General features: G+C 29.9%; 2 protein-coding genes across 2 annotated transcripts; both read right to left on the bottom strand.

Moving 5' to 3' along the window:
- Positions 1–6,123: 6,123 nt before the first annotated feature.
- On the bottom strand, positions 6,124–8,128 carry LOC131655764 (uncharacterized). Its single transcript, XM_058925570.1, has 2 exons — positions 8,053–8,128; positions 6,124–7,653 (listed from the first exon to the last, which is right to left on the bottom strand). The coding sequence occupies exons 1-2, from the start codon at positions 8,104–8,106 to the stop codon at positions 6,241–6,243; spliced, it is 1,467 nt and encodes a 488-aa protein (XP_058781553.1). The 5' UTR covers positions 8,107–8,128; the 3' UTR covers positions 6,124–6,240.
- A 5,396-nt stretch (positions 8,129–13,524) lies between these two features.
- Positions 13,525–15,650, bottom strand: LOC131655765 (uncharacterized). Its single transcript, XM_058925571.1, has 2 exons — positions 15,537–15,650; positions 13,525–15,140 (listed from the first exon to the last, which is right to left on the bottom strand). Exons 1-2 carry the CDS (start codon positions 15,588–15,590, stop codon positions 13,728–13,730), a joined length of 1,467 nt encoding a protein of 488 aa, XP_058781554.1. The 5' UTR covers positions 15,591–15,650; the 3' UTR covers positions 13,525–13,727.
- Between the last annotated feature and the right edge of the window lie 5,820 nt (positions 15,651–21,470).

Genomic DNA, 21,470 nt, shown 5'->3' on the forward strand with positions numbered 1-21,470 from the left:
AAATAGAGGAAGTAAATGGTGAGTGGGTTGGGGTAATAGAAAGGTGAGTGTGGCTGTGTGGGTGAGTGGGTTGAAGATAGTAGGAATGTGAGTATGGGTGAAGTGGGTTTATTATATGACCATTTTTTTTAATTTTTAATTAATATTAGTTAGTTGAATTAGAGTTATTTATTTAATCAATTAAAATAATTAATAGAATTGTGAGGCTATTTATTTGATTTAGTTATTATTTATTATAAATATTGGTGTAAGGATTCACATTTTGTTGATTTAAGTCATTTAGAAGGTAAGGTTAATGTTGTAATGATATTTTATAGGTTGATAATTATTATAAAGCTAAATACAGCATGTTTTAATTATTATTTAAGTTTTTTTAGCCAAACATAATTATTTAGATTTGGGAAGGTTGGTTAGCGTAATGAAATTTCGATGGTTAATTTAATTAATATTTATTTAGTGGAAGTATGAGATATAAATTTTGTTAATATTATTTTAATAATTTAATTTATTTAGTAGAAGTACTTTTATGTTATTAATTATCATAAAGCTAAATAGAACCTGTTTTAATTATTATTATAGTGTTTTAGCCCATATGAGTAATGGGTTAGTGGAGTTGGTAGGTTAATAAATAATATATTATTAATTTAATAGGATTTTTATTGTTAATTTCAATTTAATATTATTATAATTAATAATTAATTAATAGGTAAATTTTTTTTGGAGGTAATTAATAAATTAGTTAATAAGTAAATTAGTTTTGGAGGGAAAATTTTGTAAGAGAACTTGTAAAATTATAATTTAGTATGATATGATATACAATAAGTTGACTAGAAACACTTGAGGTTAAAAATGAACGTAAAAAGATTTTACAGTTTTGTTTCAAAGTCTTTGTTATCTAGTGAATATATCATACACGTGAGGTAATTTTATAGATAAATAAAAGGCGTCGAACTACTTAAGCAAACATTGCATTTTTTTTTATGAGAAAAAGGGATATGCACTGACATTGTAAACTATTTTTTCACTGTCAACCAATCACAACCATGTATCTAATTAAAACACAATTTTAATTTAAAAAAGGATGAATTTTCTTAATTAAAGTAATATAAATGATGATTTTATAAATTTCTGTCAGGAATTATATCAAATTTACGGAGAATTTTGAGTCAATCTTGATGAACAAGATTCAATCTCACCAATCAAATTCCCTCTTATTCTTCACTCTTCACTCGAGTGAATCAACTAACCTTGATTGTAAGATGATTCTACTGTATTGGAGAAGAAAATAAAAGATGAATTGGAGAAGAAAGAGAGCTATGGTTTGAACAAAAAGAAGAAGAGTTTGTGAATTCTGCTGAGTAAACTATGTGCTCTTAATTCTGCCAACTTCAATATTATTCACACATACAATAATAGAGGTTACTCCCTATTTATAGTTGAACTTCCTTGCTCCCCAAGCAGAGTCCAAAATACAAAAGCCCAAAATACATAATTTTGCTAACTACAAAACTAGGCCTAAGTCAAAATTCCATTGAGGCAACTCCTTCGACAATTCGACACACACAAATTCGACACAGACACAATATACTATTTTTTACACAACCTTGTTTCAGTTGAGCAACCTGCTTCGGCACAAGGAATTACATTCTCAACACACCACCTAATTCATTGTGTCTAAGTTGTCTATATTTATCATATATCGTAATTTCTTGAACTCTTCGACATGCACTCCTTTCGTCATGATGTCTGCAATCTGATTCTCAATTCTGCAGTGTTCCAAGTTCATCTTCCCTTTTGCTACATGCTCTCAAAGATAATGGAACCTCATTTTGATGTGTTTGCTTCTGCCATGTGCTATCAGATTCTTCAGCAGATTGATAGCTGACATGTTATCAATCTTCATGGTAATTTCTCCATGATTCTTCCCTATTATTTCTTCGACCAAATTCACCATCCATGTTTCTTGACATTCTCAAAGAGAAGCAACTATGTACTTTGCTTCACACGAAGACAATGCTACTATTTGTTCTTTTCTCGAACTCCAAGCAACTGGTGCACCACCTAGCATAAACACATAACCACCTGTAAATTTTCTATCCTCAACATCACTACACCAACTTGAGTAGGTGCAACCCACTAACTTACATCACTTTCCTTTATCATTTGCAAGAAACAAAATGTCATAGTCGAGAGTTTCTTTAAGATGTCTTAGTATATCCTCTTCGTCGCTGCTAGATATGATACCTTTGGCTTCTGTGTAACACCCCGATATCCGCTACACGCATCAACCGTGTCGGCCAACCGAGCATGTCACCAGCTTAATTAATACTCCCCCTAGGTCCGCTTACCGGCTGCCCAAGAAATATTGTGTTTGCCTCCCGCAGGAATCAAACCACGTACCTAGGGGTTAGGTACGTATTCATAGCAATTCCTGCTACCAATTGAGCTACTAGCTCAAGTGATACCAGAAATTGCTATGAATACGTACCTAACCCCTAGGTACGTGGTTCGATTCCTGAGGGTGGCAAAAACAATATTTCCTGGGCAGCCTGTAAGCGGATCTAGGGGGAGTATTGATTAAGCTGGTGACATGCTCGGTTGGCCGACACGGTTGATGCGTGTAGCGGATATCGGGGTGTTACATTAAAAAAGACGTGTTTATTATTTGTTTCTTTATATCTTACCGTAAATCCCTTCTTCTTTCTTCTTTCATTTTATTTTCTCTTTTTCTCTTTTTCTTATTGTAGCGTCTTCTTTTCTCATCTTCTTTTTTACTGCGACCTTTTCCACTTTTTCTTTCTTCTCTTCTTGAGTTTGAATTAGAGAAAGGACAAACACAATGAAAATGAAAATGTATATCACTCCATTTGAAGAAAAATATTATATAATTGGTTTATGTAAACTTGGATAATGTGTTTAAAATTTCTATTTTCTGTCACTAAATTTGTTTGCGTACAACCTGTCAATAAAACAAACAAGTAAGTTATACACTACAAGGCTAAAGCGAAATCTCACAAAAAATGAGTGCAAAACTAATCATGCATAGATAGTATTGTAAGTTTGAAATGTAATCTTGAATATGCATCTCAATATTCTACAAAAGTAAAGAAATTATAGTTTAGAAACAAATGAGTTACTTTAGTTGTTATATACTAAGTTCTTCCTATTATGAAAAACTCTTGTAGCTTTGTGTTATGTCTTGGTTTTCAGCTTTACGAGTTTAACATGAAAATTGGATTTACACTCTGAAAGTTAAGAAGTATTCCTATAAACGCTTAATTATTTTGGAAGCTTTGAAACTTCACTGCTCAAGTCCAAAAACCTTACAAGAATCTCGTTGACATTTACATAGACCTTAGGCGCATTTTCATAAAATCTTGTGTTTTAGTTCATTTGAAGCTACTTCATTATGTGAGCAATAACCCAACCATTTGGGCATTTATTCAAGCCTTCCTAATTGTCCATATCAGTGCATACTAAATCAAAATTATCTATCTTCCACTCTTTTTACTCAATCCAAAATAAGCCAATATTGCTCACCAAATCACAAATGTAAGCCTACAATGAAGAAACAAATTCACAGTCGTTGCCACATCCCCATTATATAATAGACATTGTAGTGACACTTTAAAAGGAATCCATCCCATGATATCCTGATTATCTCTTAATGGAATTAATTCCAAGGGAATCTTCCATGTCAAAGTACATTTCTTGGACATGGCCGAAGTTTTCTAGTTATATTTGAAGACAAGAGATTTGACTAAAGACCTTTTGAGCATCATAATTATAAGATTATGGAGAAGAGTAAATGTATACTTTAATTGGAAAAAAAATTCCATCATTCTGTTGAGATACATGTGTGAGTTAGAAGTCCCACATTGTTTGGAAAAGTTGAGGTTGGTCCCTTTAGATTTTCATAACTTTTATCATTATCTTGTGAAATTTAAAAAAGCATAAGTGGCATTGACACGTTCTCATTTTATTTAAATTAAATAATAATTTAAATTCCATATGTGATTTATTTATTTTAATTGAAATTTTTACATTAAAATCATTGTTTAACCTTACAAACCCAAATCGGATGTTGTCGTCTTCTTCTCAATTGTTTTCATTTATGAGAATTGCATTACATTGAAACTAGAAACCTTGAGCATCGCATTGAAATTGGAAAAGCCCGGACCTTGGATAGCTCGTCATGACAACAATGTACGATAGGAAAAAGGTATACGTAGTTTAATATTTTTTTACTATAAGTTTGTTGTGGTCCCAAACATAAGCATATGTGTTACATTACCATTAAAATTAGTTTAAGGCTTGAGTATTTTTGTAATTGTAGAAAAGGTCGCATTCAGTGTCATCTTCCATCAAGGTAGTAACTTTGTAATGTATTTTGGAAGTTTAATGTCATTTTGAAATACTATGTTTTATGCACTGTCCTTTTGGAATTTAATGCTACTTGTAATGTCCTTTTGGAGACTATGTATTATGCTACTTGTAATGTCATTTTGGAGACTATGTTTTATGCTACTTGTAATGTCATTATGTGTTATCTTGTTTTGATTCAAACTAATTTAACCATAAATTATATCAATTTAATTTAGATTTACATCAACCATAATTCGATAATATGGGAAGTTTAATTCACATCAATTCAACTAAACCATAATTCAATATGCATTTTCATATAACTAAGATATATTGACAACAATTCTTGTTCACATATAACATTATAATACAACATTCATGCTAAAACTTTGACAACAATTCGTGTTCATCTAACTAAGATATACATCAACATTACAATACAATATTCATGCTAAAACTTTGACAACAATTCTTATTTTTCTCATTCATTTCAAATCAAACATTTTGCTCACATAAGTACTACAACAATTCCAAAACAATAAACCATTCATGCTAAATCTATGACAAATTAAACCCAGGAACATATAAGTACTACAACTAGAAAAACAAATTTCTTCCTTGTGTTCTCCAACTTGTTCTTCAAATCCTCCATCTCCTTGGAACTAAAATTTGACCCAAATTTTCTTCCATATTCCTTCCCAAAATCTCGCCCAAAATTTCTTAAATACTCAATCATCACATCACATCACATCTATTGCATCATTCATCGTCTTCTATAATTCATTTCCTATCAATTGAGCCAAAGTATTCATCATCTCAATAAAATTTGTGTCAACCTTCATCCTTTCCCCATAATTTGCACTTCTAATATTCTCTCCTTGGATTTGGAGCAGATTTAGAAATGAACACCTTCATTGTCAAAATTTGGAAGATATTCTAGCATTAGATAACATGTTATTTTTTGAACTTCCAGCCATTGCACATAGAAAGAAGCAAGAAGAGATAGATATTTGAAGAAGGAAAGCGGTGGATGATTTGAGTTTCAAGGAAGGAGAAGAACACGACAATCTCAAATTAGAGTAAACAATGATTTTAATGTAAAAATGTTCTAATTAAAGTAAATAAATCACATATGTCATTTATATATTATGTTTTAATTTATACAAAATGACAACGGGCCAATGTCATGTATGTTGATTGGATGAGCTGGTTTAATGAAAGACCTAAACAGTGGAATCTTTAAGTGATAAGGTGGGAATCTAAAAAAATCATGGGGTTTCTTTTGAAATCACTCCTAAATGGAAGGGGCAAATTGGTTATTAACATTTTAAAAAATTCATATCTAATTTTTCTCATTTTAAAAAATTCTAAAATTTGATAAATAAACATTGTACAATATTCTAAACATATATGAAAAACATTATTAAAAAATTTAAAAGATAAAGGATAATTAAACAATTTTCAAAATTTTAGAAAATAGTCGGGACTAAAACTGTATGCATAAATCTTTTGTAGGAACTAAAATATATTATTTTTAACCGGGATTAGAAATAAACTTTGAGTGTTTATAATGACCAAAAACATATAACCCTTTACTTTAAGCATAAACACACTGAGTTATTAAAAATGTAACTTCATCTTCCGTAGAAGTTATACAAAGGACTACTAAAGTTTTAAATACTAAAGAGACACTAATATTCAATATGCTTCTTTTAAAACACAAACACTAGCTCATAGAAACACAAAAATATTAGTACACAACGATACCTTACTTAGTACATAGAAATAACATCTTACAGTACATCAAAATTTAAAACATAGGGCAACATTGAAAATCACAGGAATGACATAGGCACTGACAAACAAAGATATAATTTACTTTCGGGTATCTTTTAACCATCCATCAAGATAAACTAGTTTGGAGTCTGGTGTAGATTTTTCTTTCTCAGAACGAATATCCTTCAACCATCCATCAAGGTAAACTTGGTTGGAGTCAGAGGTGGATTTTTCTTTCTCTGATCGGGTATCTTTCAACCATCCATCAAGGTAAACTTGGTTAGAGTTATGGGCGGACTTTGCTTTCTCAGCCCTGATATCTTTCAGCCATCCATCAAGATAAACTTGGTTGGAGTCAGCGGTAGATTTTTCTGCTCGGGTATCTTTCAACCATCCATCAAGGTAAACTTGATTAGAGTCAGATGTAGATTTTGGTTTCTCTGATCGGGTATCTTTCAACCATCCATCAAGGTAAACTTGGTTGGAATTAGAGGTGAATTTTTCTTTCTCTGCTCGGGTATCTTTCAACCATCCATCGAGGTAAACTTGGTTGGAGTCAGAGGTGGATTTTTCTTTCTCTGCTCGGGTATCTTTCAACCAACCATCAAGGTAAACTTGGTTCGAGTTATGGGGGGACTTTTCTTTCTCAGCTCTGATATCTTTCAACCAACCATCTAGAAAAACTTGGTTGGAGTCATCAGTTGATTTTTCTTTCTTAGATCGGGTATCTTTCAACCATCCGTCAAGGTAAACTTGGTTGGAGTCAGATAAGGATTTTGGTTTTTCTGCTCGGGTATCTTTTAACCATCCATCAACATAAACTTGTTTGGAGTCTGAGGTAGATTTTTCTTTCTCTGCTCGGGTATTTTTCAACCATCCATCAAGGTAAGCTTGGTTAGAGTTATGGGCAGACTTTTCTGTCTCAGCTCTGATATCTTTCAACCATCCATCAAGAAAAACTTGGTTGGAGTCAGCTGTAGATTTTTCTTTCTCAACTCGAGTATCTTTCAACCATCCATCAAGGTAAACTTGGTTGGAGTCAGTTGTGGATTTTGCTTTCTCTTCTCGGGTATCTTTCAACCATCCATCAAGGTAAACTTGGTTGGAGTCTGAGGTGGATTTTTCTTTCTCTGCTCTGGTATCTCTTAACCATCCATCGAGGTAAACTTGGTTGGATGTAGGTGCAGACTTTACTTTCTCAGCTCTGATATCTTTCAACCATCCATCAAGATAAACTTGGTTGGAGTTAGCGTTAGATTTTTCTTTCTCAGCTTGAGTATCTTTCAACCATCCATCAAGGTAAACTTGGTTGGATTCAGGCGTGGATTTTGCTCCCTCGGATCTGGTATCTTTCAACCATCCATCCAGATAAACTTGGTTGGAGTTAGATGTGAGTTTTTGGTTCTTCAATGGATTTTTGAGCCAGCCATCAAGGTAAGGCTGATCAACTTCTTTTTCTTCTACAATCTCTTGTTGAAGTTTTATATATCTAGCAAAACTTCCTTGTCCATTCTACCATACAATTGAGTAAAATGATAATTAGTAACATTTGGATGGTATATATGATTAAAAAAAATACAAGTTTTTAATGATACAAATTATCCTGCAAAATTAAGACACGTTCAAGATAGCATATAAACACATATTATGAAAAAATTAGGCAAAAACAATTTTTTTAAATTTCATTACTGAAAAATATTATTTCATCAAATCAAATATAACAACTTGATTGTGAGTGACACTGATAAATGAAAATGAAGATCAGAAATGATAGATTCTAATTATAAATAAGCTATGAAAAATATAATTGATAAATGAAAATGAAGATGAGAAATGATATATCCTAATAAATAAGCTATGAAAAATATAATTGTAAAAGATACAAATATGTATGCAAAGTTAGTAACTTACAATCAACAAGAGCAAGACAAAAGGAAGGAGAGACATAACAACTTTGTGTGTCATTTCTTTCTCTTATTATGTTGTAGTAATTGTGAAAGATGCATTTGAAGTGGAAGTGAGATAAACTATTTATAAGCAAATAAGAAGAAAAAGTACAAACAATAGGGATATTGAGACTTTATTTGGCAAAATAAAAAGTAAAATAAAAATATATTTTTAGTTTATATCTTATATATTAGTCAATAAAAAGAAAAAGTATAAATAATAAGGAGTTTGAGACTTTGATTAACAAGCTTACTTTTTAAACTTATAAGTTCATATGTCTAACATTAGGGGTGTAAGCGGATCAAAAAAATCCAATTAAACCGACAATCCAAACCAAACCAAACCGAAATTAAACCGATTATTATTGGTTTGGTTCAAAAACCGAACCAAACCAATAAAAACCGATGTGGTTTGGTTCGGTTCTCGGATTTAGTTTTTAGGAACTGCCAATCCGATGAACCGAACCAATGGAAATAATGACGCTCTAAATATTTTATTCTACCCATCATTAAACTCAAATTTTTTATCGGTCCAACCATTATCCATCTTTGTTTACACTTCCTTCCTTTAAGCAAAACACGCATCTAGAATCAAACTCTAAAACATAGACAATAGAAACCATAAGTCACAAAAGTTATGCTTTCACAGAACTGCTGCTCTTGCTGCCCACAACTATTGTTCCTTTCACTACCGTCATTATGATATGTTATTGTCGTCTTCTTCGTGCTCAAGTTCTCTTTGTTAATTTTCATATATTTTTGTACCTTCTTTTTCTTCATCAAAACTCATCTAGATCTTGTTACAAAATAGTTTTTATGTGTGTTTGAGGTGTGAAACATGTTAATGAATGTGTGTTTTGTTATATTCTATATGTTAAGCTTTGAAATCCCTTTCCAACTTTCTGATACTAAGTGTTAACTTTTATATTTGATAGGAAATTTATTTCATGATGCAGTGGAAATCATGTCACTATTTCGTATAGAATAAGAACAACTTGTAATTTGTTTGAACAAATATAGCATGAAACATATTATTTTAAAAAATAATAGTATAAAATACACCAAAAAATACGATAATGGAGAATATACAGATGAATATAATGTTTTAAAAAAATAATAGTATAAAATACACCAAAAAACACGATAATGGAGAATATACAGATGAATATAATATTTTAAAAAATAAACATTGTAAACCGATCAACCAAACCAAACCAAACCGAACCAAACCGATTAGTTTGGTTCGGTTCCATTTTTGAAAAATGCTAAAAACCGAACCAAACCAAACCGATGGAAATATCATTGGTTCGGATCTTTTTTCAACCAAAAACCGGTCCAAACCGATCCGATTACACCCCTATCTAACATTAATCTATTTAGTAACAATTATTTTTTCACACATTTAGGTGCGTTTATTGAGCTATAGAAAGCGTTTACTTTCAAAGAAATTCAAATTTTTTTTTTACCATCTAAGTTCACATATATGTTTATTGTATTGATAAATTTGAATAATATGTAAACAATTATATTTATTTTGATAAATTACTTCAACTAGTTTAAAGTTTCAGTTTCTTTTAATTTATAACTATAGTGATAATAATTTTGATTATAAGCACAATTGTGACAGCATGATTCTAATTTGAGATATGGTATCTCACAAAATAATATTTATATTTTTTAGGTGAGTTAGAATTTACATATTATTCAAATTCAATTTTAAAATAAATTAAAATATTTTAACAATTAATTTTATTAAATATTATCATACATCCTCGAGTGGTACAAATATTCCTTGACATTTAAATTTGAAGATAGGTAAAATTTATGTTTTTAAATTAATATCATTAGGTAAAATTTATGTTTTTAATTTTTTTTCAAATTATAATTATTAATTTATTTAATATTAGTTGTATACTTTAAATATAAATAATTTATGATTTAAAATATTTATTTTTTAAAATTATTTTTTAAGTGACGAAGAAAGTAGGAATGGAGATAAAAAAACTAAATTTTATCTTATACTCCTTTTGGTTCTTATTTTAAATGAAAATTCATTTTTTAAATTAATTTAATTATTAATGTATCTAGTGTATACATGGGCGGAGCTATAGTCCAGCGAATCCGGGCATGCGCCCGAGCTCAATCCCTCATTTCGTTGTATACTTCCCATATTAATAGTTGATTTTTAGATAACCTAAAGGATAAAATTAGTAATTTTTAAAAAAATTAAGGGCAAAATTAATAAAAACACGTTCTGAAATTTTTGGACAAAATCAAGGGCAAAAGTTTTCGACAAAATTAGTAGAAACAAGGTGTAAAATTAATTAAAACAGTGTGTAAATTTTTTATCCAGACTTCCTAAAATTTCTGATTCCCGAATATATATATATATATATATATATATATATATATATATATATATATATATATATATATATATATATATAAATTTCAAGATTAATATCTTCGTTCTAAATCTTGCATGCAACCTTGAAAAAAAATCAAAATATTACTCTTGTGAAATGGAAATATAGATATAATAATACTGTCGGAGCAGAGGAAACCTATTTTATGTAGTCTGTGCTCAGAACTAGGTGGAGTCCACATCTTAGGAATAGATATACTCTTCTGCTATTTTGTAGTATTCATTATGAATTCACTACATGCCAACAATGAATACAAAATAATCTCACATGAAACACTAAAATATTGTGAAGACCCTTGCATGCTATTTAGACTCACATGTTAACCTGTAGGGCTTGCATGCTTTATGTAGTTATAACAAAAAAAAATATATATACATTCTTATCTTAATGAGTTAAAAGAGAAGAAGTTAAGCATTACACGTGATGAAGAATAACTCTCCAAATAAATTACTACTCATAACTTCCATTTAAAAATAACATATAAGTATTTCTTTAAAACAAATTACTACTCACAAATGTAAGCCTGCAATGAAGAAACAAATTCACTGTCGTCGCCACATCCCTATTATATAATGGACATTGTAGTAACTCTTTAAAAGGAATCCATCCCATGATTTCCTGATTATCTATTAATGGAATTAATTCCAAGGGAATCTTCCATGTCAAAGTATATTTCTTGGACATGGCCGAAGTTTTCTAGTTATATTTGAAGACAAGAGATTTGACTAAAGACCTTTTAAGCATTATAATTATAAGATTATGGAGAAGAGTAAATGTATACTTTAATTGGAAAAAAAATTCCATCATTCTGTTGAGATACATGTGTGAATTAGAAGTCCCACATTGTTTGGAAAAGTTAAGGTTGGTCCCTTTAGATTTTCATAACTTTTATCATTATCTTGTGAAATTTAAAAAAGCATAGGTGGCATTGACACGTTGTCATTTTATTTAAATTAAATAATAGTTTAAATGCCATATGTGATTTATTTATTTTAATTGAAATTTTTACATTAAAATCATTCTTTAACCTTACATACCCAAATCGGATGTTGTCGTCTTCTTCTCAATCATTTTCATTTATGAGAATTGCATTACATTGAAACTAGAAACCTTGAGCATCGCATTGAAACTAGAAAAGCCTGGACCTTGGATAGCTCGTCATGAAAACAATGTACGATAGGAAAAAGGTATACGTAGTTTAATATTTTTTTACTATAAGTTTGTTGTGGTCCCAAACATAAGCATGTGTGTTACATTACCATTAAAATTAGTTTAAGGCTTGAGTATTTTTGTAATTGTAGAAAAGGTCGCATTCAGTGTCATCTTCCATCAAGGTGGTAACTTTGTAATGTATTTTGGAAGTTTAATGTCATTTTGAAATACTATGTTTTATGCACTGTCCTTTTGGAAGTTTAATGCTACTTGTAATATCCTTTTGGAGACTATGTATTATGCTACTTGTAATGTCATTTTGGAGACTATGTTTTATGCTACTTGTAATGTCATTATGTGTTATCTTGTTTTGATTCAAACTAATTTAACCATAAATTATATCAATTTAATTTAGATTTACATCAACCATAATTCGATAATATGGGAAGTTTAATTCACATCAATTCAACTAAACCATAATTCAATATGCATTTTCATATAACTAAGATATATTGACAACAATTCTTGTTCACATATAACATTATAATACAACATTCATTCTAAAACTTTGACAACAATTCATGTTCATCTAACTAAGATATACATCAACATTATAATACAATATTCATGCTAAAACCTTGACAACAATTCTTATTTTTCTCATTCATTTCAAATCAAACATTTTGCTCACATAAGTACTACAACAATTCCAAAACATTAAACCATTCATGCTAAATCTATGACAAAGTAAACCCAGGAACATATAAGTACTACAACTAGAAAAACAAATTTCTTCCTTGTGTTCTCCAACTTGTTCTTCAAATCCTCCATCTCCTTGGAACTAAAATTTGACCCAAATTTTCTTCCATATTCCTTCCCAAAATCTCGCCCAAAATTTCTTAAATACTCAATCATCACATCACATCACATCTATTGCATCATTCATCGTCTTCTATAATTCATTTCCTATCAATTGAGCCAAAGTATTCATCATCTCAATAAAATTTGTGACAACCTTCTTCCTTTCCCCATAATTTGCACTTCTAATATTTTCTCCTTGGATTTGGAGCAGATTTAGAAATGAACACCTTCATTGACAAATCGTGTCAAAATTTGGAAGATATTCTAGCATTAGATAACATGTTATTTTTTGAACTTCTAGCCATTGCACATAGAAAGAAGCAAGAAGAGATAGATATTTGAAGAAGGAAAGCGGTGGAGGATTGGAGTTTCAAGAAAGGAGAAGAACACGACAATCTCAAATTAGAGTAAACAATGATTTAACTGTAAAAATGTTCTTATTAAAGTAAATAAATCACATATGCCATTTATATTATGTTTTAATTTATACAAAATGACAACGGGCCAATGTCATGTATGTTGATTGGATGAGCTGGTTTAATGAAAGACCTAAACAGTGGAATCTTTAAGTGATAAGGTGGGAATCTAAAAAAAATTATGGGTTTTTTTTTCAAATCACTCCTAAATGGAAGGGGCAAATTGGTTATTAACATTTTAAAAAATTCATATCTAATTTTTCTCATTTTAAAAAATTCTAAAATTTGATAAATAAACATTGTACAATATTCTAAACATATATGAAAAACATTATTAAAAAATTTAAAAAATAAAGGATAATTAAACAATTTTCAAAATTTTAGAAAATAGTCGGGACTAAAACTATATGCATAAATCTTTTGTAGGAACTAAAATATGTTATTTTTAACCGGGATTAGAAATAAACTTTGAGTGTTTATAATGACCAAAAACATATAACCCTTTATTTTAAGCATAAACACACTGAGTTATTAAAAATGTAACTTCATCTTCCGTAGAAGTTATACAAAGGACTACTAAAGTTAAATACTAAAAAGACACTAATATTCAATATACTTCTTTTAAAACACAAACACTAGCTCATAGAAACACTAAATTATTTAGTACACAGCGATACCTTACTTAGTACATAGAAATAACATCTTACAGTACATAAAAATTTAAAACATAGGACAACATTGAAAATCACAGGAATGACATAGGCATTGACAAACAAAGATATAATTTACTTTCGGGTATCTTTCAACCATCCATCAAGATAAACTAGTTTGGAGTCTGGTGTAGATTTTTCTTTCTCAGAACGAATATCCTTCAACCATCCATCAAGGTAAACTTGGTTGGAGTCAGAGGTGAATTTTTCTTTCTCTGATCGGGTATCTTTCAACCATCCATCAAGGTAAACTTGGTTAGAGTTATGGGCGGACTTTGCTTTCTCAGCTCTGATATCTTTCAACCATCCATCAAGATAAACTTGGTTGGAGTCAGCGGTAGATTTTTCTGCTCGGGTATCTTTCAACCATCCATCAAGGTAAACTTGATTGGAGTCAGATGTGGATTTTGGTTTCTCTGATCGGGTATCTTTCAACCATCCATCAAGGTAAACTTGGTTGGAATTAGAGGTGAATTTTTCTTTCTCTGCTCGGGTATCTTTCAACCATCCATCGAGGTAAACTTGGTTGGAATCAGAGGTGGATTTTTCTTTCTCTGCTCGGGTATCTTTCAACCAACCATCAAGGTAAACTTGGTTCGAGTTATGGGGGGACTTTTCTTTCTCAGCTCTGATATCTTTCAACCAACCATCAAGAAAAACTTGGTTGGAGTCATCAGTTGATTTTTCTTTCTTAGATCGGGTATCTTTCAACCATCCATCAAGGTAAACTTGGGTTGAGTCAGATAAGGATTTTGGTTTTTCTGCTCGGGTATCTTTTAACCATCCATCAACATAAACTTGTTTGGAGTCAGAGGTAGATTTTTCTTTCTCTGCCCGGGTATTTTTCAACCATCCATCAAGGTAAGCTTGGTTAGAGTTATGGGCAGACTTTTCTGTCTCAGCTCTGATATCTTTCAACCATCCATCAAGAAAAACTTGGTTGGAGTCAGCTGTAGATTTTTCTTTCTCAGCTCGAGTATCTTTCAACCATCCATCAAGGTAAACTTGGTTGGAGTCAGATGTGGATTTTGCTTTCTCTTCTCGGGTATCTTTCAACCATCCATCAAGGTAAACTTGCTTGGAGTCTGAGGTGGATTTTTCTTTCTCTGCTCTGGTATCTTTTAACCATCCATCGAGGTAAACTTGGTTGGATGTAGGTGCAGACTTTACTTTCTCAGCTCTGATATCTTTCCACCATCCATCAAGATAAACTTGGTTGGAGTTAGCGTTAGATTTTTCTTTCTCAGCTCGAGTATCTTTCAACCATCCATCAAGGTAAACTTGGTTGGATTCAGGCGTGGATTTTGCTCCCTCAGATCTGGTATCTTTCAACCATCCATCCAGATAAACTTGGTTGGAGTTAGAAGTGAGTTTTTGGTTCTTCAATGGATTTTTGAGCCAGCCATCAAGGTAAGGCTGATCAACTTCTTTTTCTTCTACAATCTCTTGTTGAAGTTTTATATATCTAGCAAAACTACCTTGTCCATTCTACCATACAATTGAGTAAAATGATAATTATTAACATTTGGATGGTATATATGATTAAAAAAAATACAAGTTTTTAATGATACAAATTATGCTGCAAAATTAAGACACGTTCAAGATAGCATATGAACACATATTATAAAAAAATTAGGCAAAAACAATTTTTTTAAGTTTCATTATTGAAAAATATTATTTTATCAAATCAAATATAACAACTTGATTGTGAGTGACACTGATAAATGAAAATGAAGATCAGAAATGATAGATTCTAATAAATAAGCTATGAAAAATATAATTGATAAATGAAAATGAAGATGAGAAATGATATATTCTAATAAATAAGCTATGAAAAATATAATTGTAAAAGATACAAATATGTATGTAAAGTTAGTAACTTACAATCAACAAGAGCAAGACAAAGGGAAGGAGAGACATAACAACTTTGTGTGTCATTTCTTTCTCTTATGTTGTAGTAAATGTGATAGATGCATTTGAAGTGGAAGTGAGATAAACTATTTATAAGCGAATAAGAAGAAAAAGTACAAACAATAGGGATATTGAGACTTTATTTGGCAAAATAAAAAGTAAAATAAAAATTTAATTATAGTTTATATCTTATATATTATATATTAGTCAATAAAAAGAAAAAGTATAAATAATAAGGAGTTTGAAACTTTGATTAACAAGCTTACTTTTTAAACTTATAAGTTCATATGTCTAACATTAATCTATTTAGTAACAATTATTTTTTCACACATTTAGGTGCGTTTATTGAGCTTTAGAAAGCGATTACTTTCAAAGAAATTCATTTTTTTTTTTACCATCTAAGTTCACATATATATTTATTGTATAGTGATAAATTTGAATAATATGTAAACAATTATATTTATTTTGATAAATTACTTCAACTAGTTTAAAGTTTCAGTTTCTTTTAATTTATAAGTATAGTGATAATAATTTTGATTATAAGCACAATTGTGACAACATGATTCTAATTTGAGATATGGTATCTCACAAAATAATATTTATATTTTTTAGGTGAGTTAGAATTTACATATTATTCAAATTCAATTTTAAAATAAATTAAAATATTTTAACAATTAATTTTATTAAATATTATCATACATCCTTGAGTGGTACAAATATTCCTTGACATTTAAATTGTAAGATAGGTAAAATTTATGTTTTTAAATTAATATCATTTGGTAAAATTTATGTTTTTAATTTTTTTCAAATTATAATTATTAATTTATTTAATATTAGTTGTATACTTTAAATATAAATAATTTATGATTTAATATATTTATTTTTTAAAATTATTTTTTAAGTGACGAAGAAAGTAGGAGTGGAGATAAAAAAAACTAAATTTTATCTTATACTCCTTTTGGTTCTTATTTTAAATGAAAATTCATTTTTTAAATTAATTTAATTATTAATGTATCTAGTGTATACATGGGCGGAGCTATAGTCCAGCGAATCCGGGCATGTGCCCGAGCTCAATCCCTCATTTCGTTGTATACTTCCCATATTAATAGTTGATTTTTAGATAACCTAAATGATAAAATTAGTAATTTTTAAAAAAAATTAAGGGCAAAATTAATAAAAACACGTTCTAAAATTTTTGGACAAAATCAAGGGCAAAAGTTTTCGACAAAATTAGTAGAAACAAGATGTAAAATTAATTAAAATAGTGTGTAAATTTTTTATCCATACTTCCTAAAATTTATGATTCCCGAACATATATATATATATATATATATATATATATATATATATATATATATATATATATATATATATATAAAAATTTAAAATATGCAATGGTTTTATTAATTGAAATTTCAAGATTAATATCTTCGTTCTAAATCTTGCATGCAACCTTGAAAAAAAAATCAAAATATTACTCTTGTGAAATGGAAATATAGATATAATAATACTGTCGGAGTAGAAGAAACCTATTTTATGTAGTTTGTGCTCATAACTAGGTGGAGTCCACATCTTAGGAATAGATATACTCATCTGCTATTTTGTATTATTCATTATGAATTCACTACACGCCAACAATGAATACAAAATAATCTCACATGAAACACTAAAATATTGTGAAGACCCTTGCATGCTATTTAGACTCACATGTTAACCTGTAGGGCTTGCATACTTTATGTAGTTATAACCTATATATATATATATATATATATATATATATATATATATATATATATATATATATATATATATATATATATATATATATATATATATATATATATAAGCATTATGATAACATATAAGTATTTCTTAAGATGTAAAGTTATTTATTAAATTATGATAATAAATTTTATTTAATATTAATAATCAATTATAAAAAAATTATATTTAATCCTTATTAAAAATTATTATTGAAATGATCTTAAATAAAATTTTATTAATTTTAATTTTAATATAATGGAAGGATTATATTATTGCACTATTTTTAAATTATTATATTGTTGTCATATATATTTTTAGTTATGTCGAATATCAATAGTTTTATCAATAATATATTATTGGATAAAGTGAATGTTATTTAATATAATAGATAAAAAAATAGTAAATGTTATTGCATATAATAGATAAAAATAGAAATTTTTTTTTTTTATAATAAGTGTTATTCAATATAATACAATATAGAATAATCAAATTGGTGGTCCGGGCCGTTCATGATATGATTTATTGAGAAAACAAAACCGAACCAAACCAAACAATAATAAAAATTTACTTATTGAATCAAAACGTTTCAATTTATTCAAAATCATATTGAATCATAATTATCGGTTTGGTATATCGTTTTGATTTTGTGATCCATACCGAACCGTTAGAAGTTATTTTTTCACAACTCGAATAATTTATTAAAGGACCTAACTATTATACTGTTATTAAATTTATTTAAAAATCTTAAAACTTATTTTTTTTCATTTTCAATTTCAGTTCAACTATTGTTTCGGTTCCTTTCTAGAACTATTTGTGCAATAAGGTTTGATTCTCTAACCAAACATAACAGTTAAGCTATTTTAACTTTCATTTGGTTCGATTCGACAGTTCGGTTCAATTCATAATTTTTTGAACAATCCTACTGATAGGCCTTGGGTCGGGTGTGCTAAGTAAGTACTAATGGGTCAATAACCTCTTAATAAGGAAATTAAACAAATGACAAAAGGGACATTTTATCCTATAATCCAACAATTAATCCATTATCCTTACCATTTATATGTTTTGACCCAAATATCTATGTATAAATACTTCTAGTTTGAAAACTTGCATTTTTCTCATCTTTCCATTTTCAAGACATTCGGTCTATGTAGAAGAAGTTGAGAAGATTTGAAAAAACTTGAGCATCGAAACTCTTGGAAGAAATCTTCCTGCTACCCCCAAATTTTATTTGGCACCCCCACACCCTTTATGTTTTTACCATAATACTCACATTTTTGAAAGAAAAAAAAAGTGTTTAGATTTTTAAAATTTATTGATTTTTTTATTGGATTTTTAAAGAATTTCAGGAGTTTTTACCTGTTTTTTTAAGGGATCTGAGTTTTTATCGAATTTTTTATAAATACAGTATCTGATCTCTTAAAAAGTATGAGTTTTTACCAAAATTTTCAATATGTCTATGAGTTTTTACCATATTTTATTGTATGGTACGAGAAACTAGTTGCTCGTCATTTATTATACAAGGTAAGAAAATCTCTAAAACTTTATATTGAATAATATTTAATTTTTTTGTCATTTATTATATATAGTTCATATTTTAAATTATTTTCATGAGAGAGGTCCGAAGAAAAAACTAAAGGTTGTAGAACATGGAAGTAAGTTGTTAGAGTGGGTTCCACTATCTATCTCACATGTGATTCGAGGTTGGTTAGATGATTATAGTCTATCTTTACTCCAAAGAATTTGCTTGCAAAGGATTGACCAAAACCTACTAGCAACATTCGTAAGAGTGATTTCTATACCCCCCACCCCCACCGGGTATCACTAAAGAAGTTGTTGCTACTCTTGTTTTTGACCTGTTGGGAGTAGGGATGTCAACGGGGAAGGGAATGTTTGGAAGATGTTTCCCCACTCCTCGCCCCAACCTCCAATTTATTCCCCATCCCCAATCTCCGCCACGTGGGAATATTTCCCCCATCCCCATCCCCATGGAGATCCACGGATATTGAATCTTAAAAAAATTTCTATACTTTTTAATCAAAATTATGACATTAGTATTTCGTTATTACCATATATTTTAAGAGTAATTACCATAAGCACAACGAACAAAGAGAGTGGTTGTTGTGGTGATTATGAAGAGAACCGAGAGGATAATGAATGAAGGAGACAGAGATAATTGAGAAAAGAAAATGAGGAGACAATGTGTATATTTTATGTATTGGGTTCACTTTCTAGAGTTAGATACTTGGGTAGTGAAACAATACATTATACAATAACACATGAAAAATAAAATGTTACACTAATGACTCTTCATTTTCTAATACATTAATATTTTTATGTAAACTTTTATAATTATATATTATATAATATACAAAATATAAAATTTAAATAATATGGTCAGAGTCGGGGAATCCACAGGGCGGGGGGTATTTTCCCAATCTCCTCCTCAAAGTGTCACCGGGGGAACTTTTCCGTCCATCCCCGTCCCCGCGGGGGAAAAAGTCTCCAACTTCAGTGCTCCAAACAGATAATCCCCATAGAGATTTCCATTAACAGATGCAAATTTACATCCCTACTTGGGAGTGACTATAAAGGAGGTAACACACGAGGTTTATGCCTTTAGGTTTCATTTTATAAGCTAGAGTGGATGAATATTTTATTCGTGCATCATCGAGTTAATGATCAATTCGATTGTGCTCTTAGAGATATATGATGGTGCTATTGGTTGCATTATATTTTCCGACAAGACTTTTACTCTTATAGAGGCGAGATATCTACCATTATTTACAAACCTGTAAGGATGTGGTAGATATAGTCGGGGCACAACTGCATTGGTCACATTATATAAATATTTATGATATGCTTCTATATTTACTTGCAAGTAGCCCAACGGATATATCACTCTGCTACATGTATTTTTTATTTAGTTTCTTTATTTTTTATTTATTTTTATTTAGATATATTTTTTATTTTATTTAAGAATATTCATGTTGTAAGAGTGTTGGATTCACGATTATTTTCCAACTGTTGACAAGAGTGGAAAGTCCTGGATTATGACATGCGGTAGTGGACTTCCATGAGCAATGAGATGGACTTATAAGCAATGGGTAAACAAGGTTGATGAGCTGAGGAGCATGTTGGGCGTATTGAGGCATGTTGATGTCATATGGCCTCCATTCAAGAGTCATAGACATGATAGATAATATGATGATATATATGTTTATACAAGGAAGTTTGAAATGGTATGACACAATGGTTCCATAATTGCATGACAAGTGCATATGCCAATTTGAATTTAGACAATATATACCACCTCTACCTCCCAATTACAACATACTTGATATTGATGTTGAGTGGATTAGATACCATTCTAGCATGCTCGATACGGTTCGTCCGACAAATGTGGCTAGAACCCCACATGATGTTGGCGTTGGATACTTAGAGTGGCATTACAAGGTGTCGCATCTTCTGTTAATACCACCCCCTAAGGATGAGAAAATAGCAGTTTCGGTTCTTGTCTATGATGAAGGACCGTCAGTTCCATGACTTTCATATATTCCACACGAGCTTCATTGTTATATCAACCGATTAGGTGTTGTTTAGGACTATCATGATTTTGTAGAGATATTTCAAACATTACGCTTAGCTCACGATAGTCGATTTATCCTGATTGATGTATTATTATTTTAAGATTGATGTATTACTATTTTGATACTTATTCATTATAATTTTTAGTCAATAGCATCTAATATAATTTTGAGTCAGTAGCATCTAATATAATACAATGTATTATTTTAAACAAACAATGTTTAATACACATGTAAGTTATTGCCAATGATTTGAACGCATTGGAAATCTTAACATTCAAGACGTACTTCCTAGGAATATCATTTCTTCCAATCTAATGTGACTCATTGAAATCAACCCTCAAAAACTCTCCAGCAATGCTCTCAAAGTAGCTCTTGATATCGACCCACGCAGATTCTAACAAAATAGACTAGTTTGGGCATGTTTAACCTCATAAAAACTCTTTTGAAAATAAGCTCTAATGTTTCTGAATTGTAACTTCATGTTGTTGTTTATAGTGGCTCGACATTTTCCCAGGTCACCCATATTGTTCTCTAACATCTAAATTAACTTCCAATG

This window comes from Vicia villosa, linkage group LG3 (assembly GCF_029867415.1).
Source record: "Vicia villosa cultivar HV-30 ecotype Madison, WI linkage group LG3, Vvil1.0, whole genome shotgun sequence".
NCBI lineage: Eukaryota > Viridiplantae > Streptophyta > Magnoliopsida > Fabales > Fabaceae > Vicia > Vicia villosa.

Bases quoted from the DNA above. Each gene is read 5' to 3' on its own strand.
- LOC131655764 (XM_058925570.1), bottom strand. From the start codon at position 8,106: ATGACACACAAAGTTGTTATGTCTCTCCTTCCTTTTGTCTTGCTCTTG. The intron at 7,654-8,052 runs GTAAGTTACTAA...ATTGTATGGTAG, and splicing joins TTGTCTTGCTCTTGTTGATT to AATGGACAAGGAAGTTTTGC.
- LOC131655765 (XM_058925571.1), bottom strand. From the start codon at position 15,590: ATGACACACAAAGTTGTTATGTCTCTCCTTCCCTTTGTCTTGCTCTTG. The intron at 15,141-15,536 runs GTAAGTTACTAA...ATTGTATGGTAG, and splicing joins TTGTCTTGCTCTTGTTGATT to AATGGACAAGGTAGTTTTGC.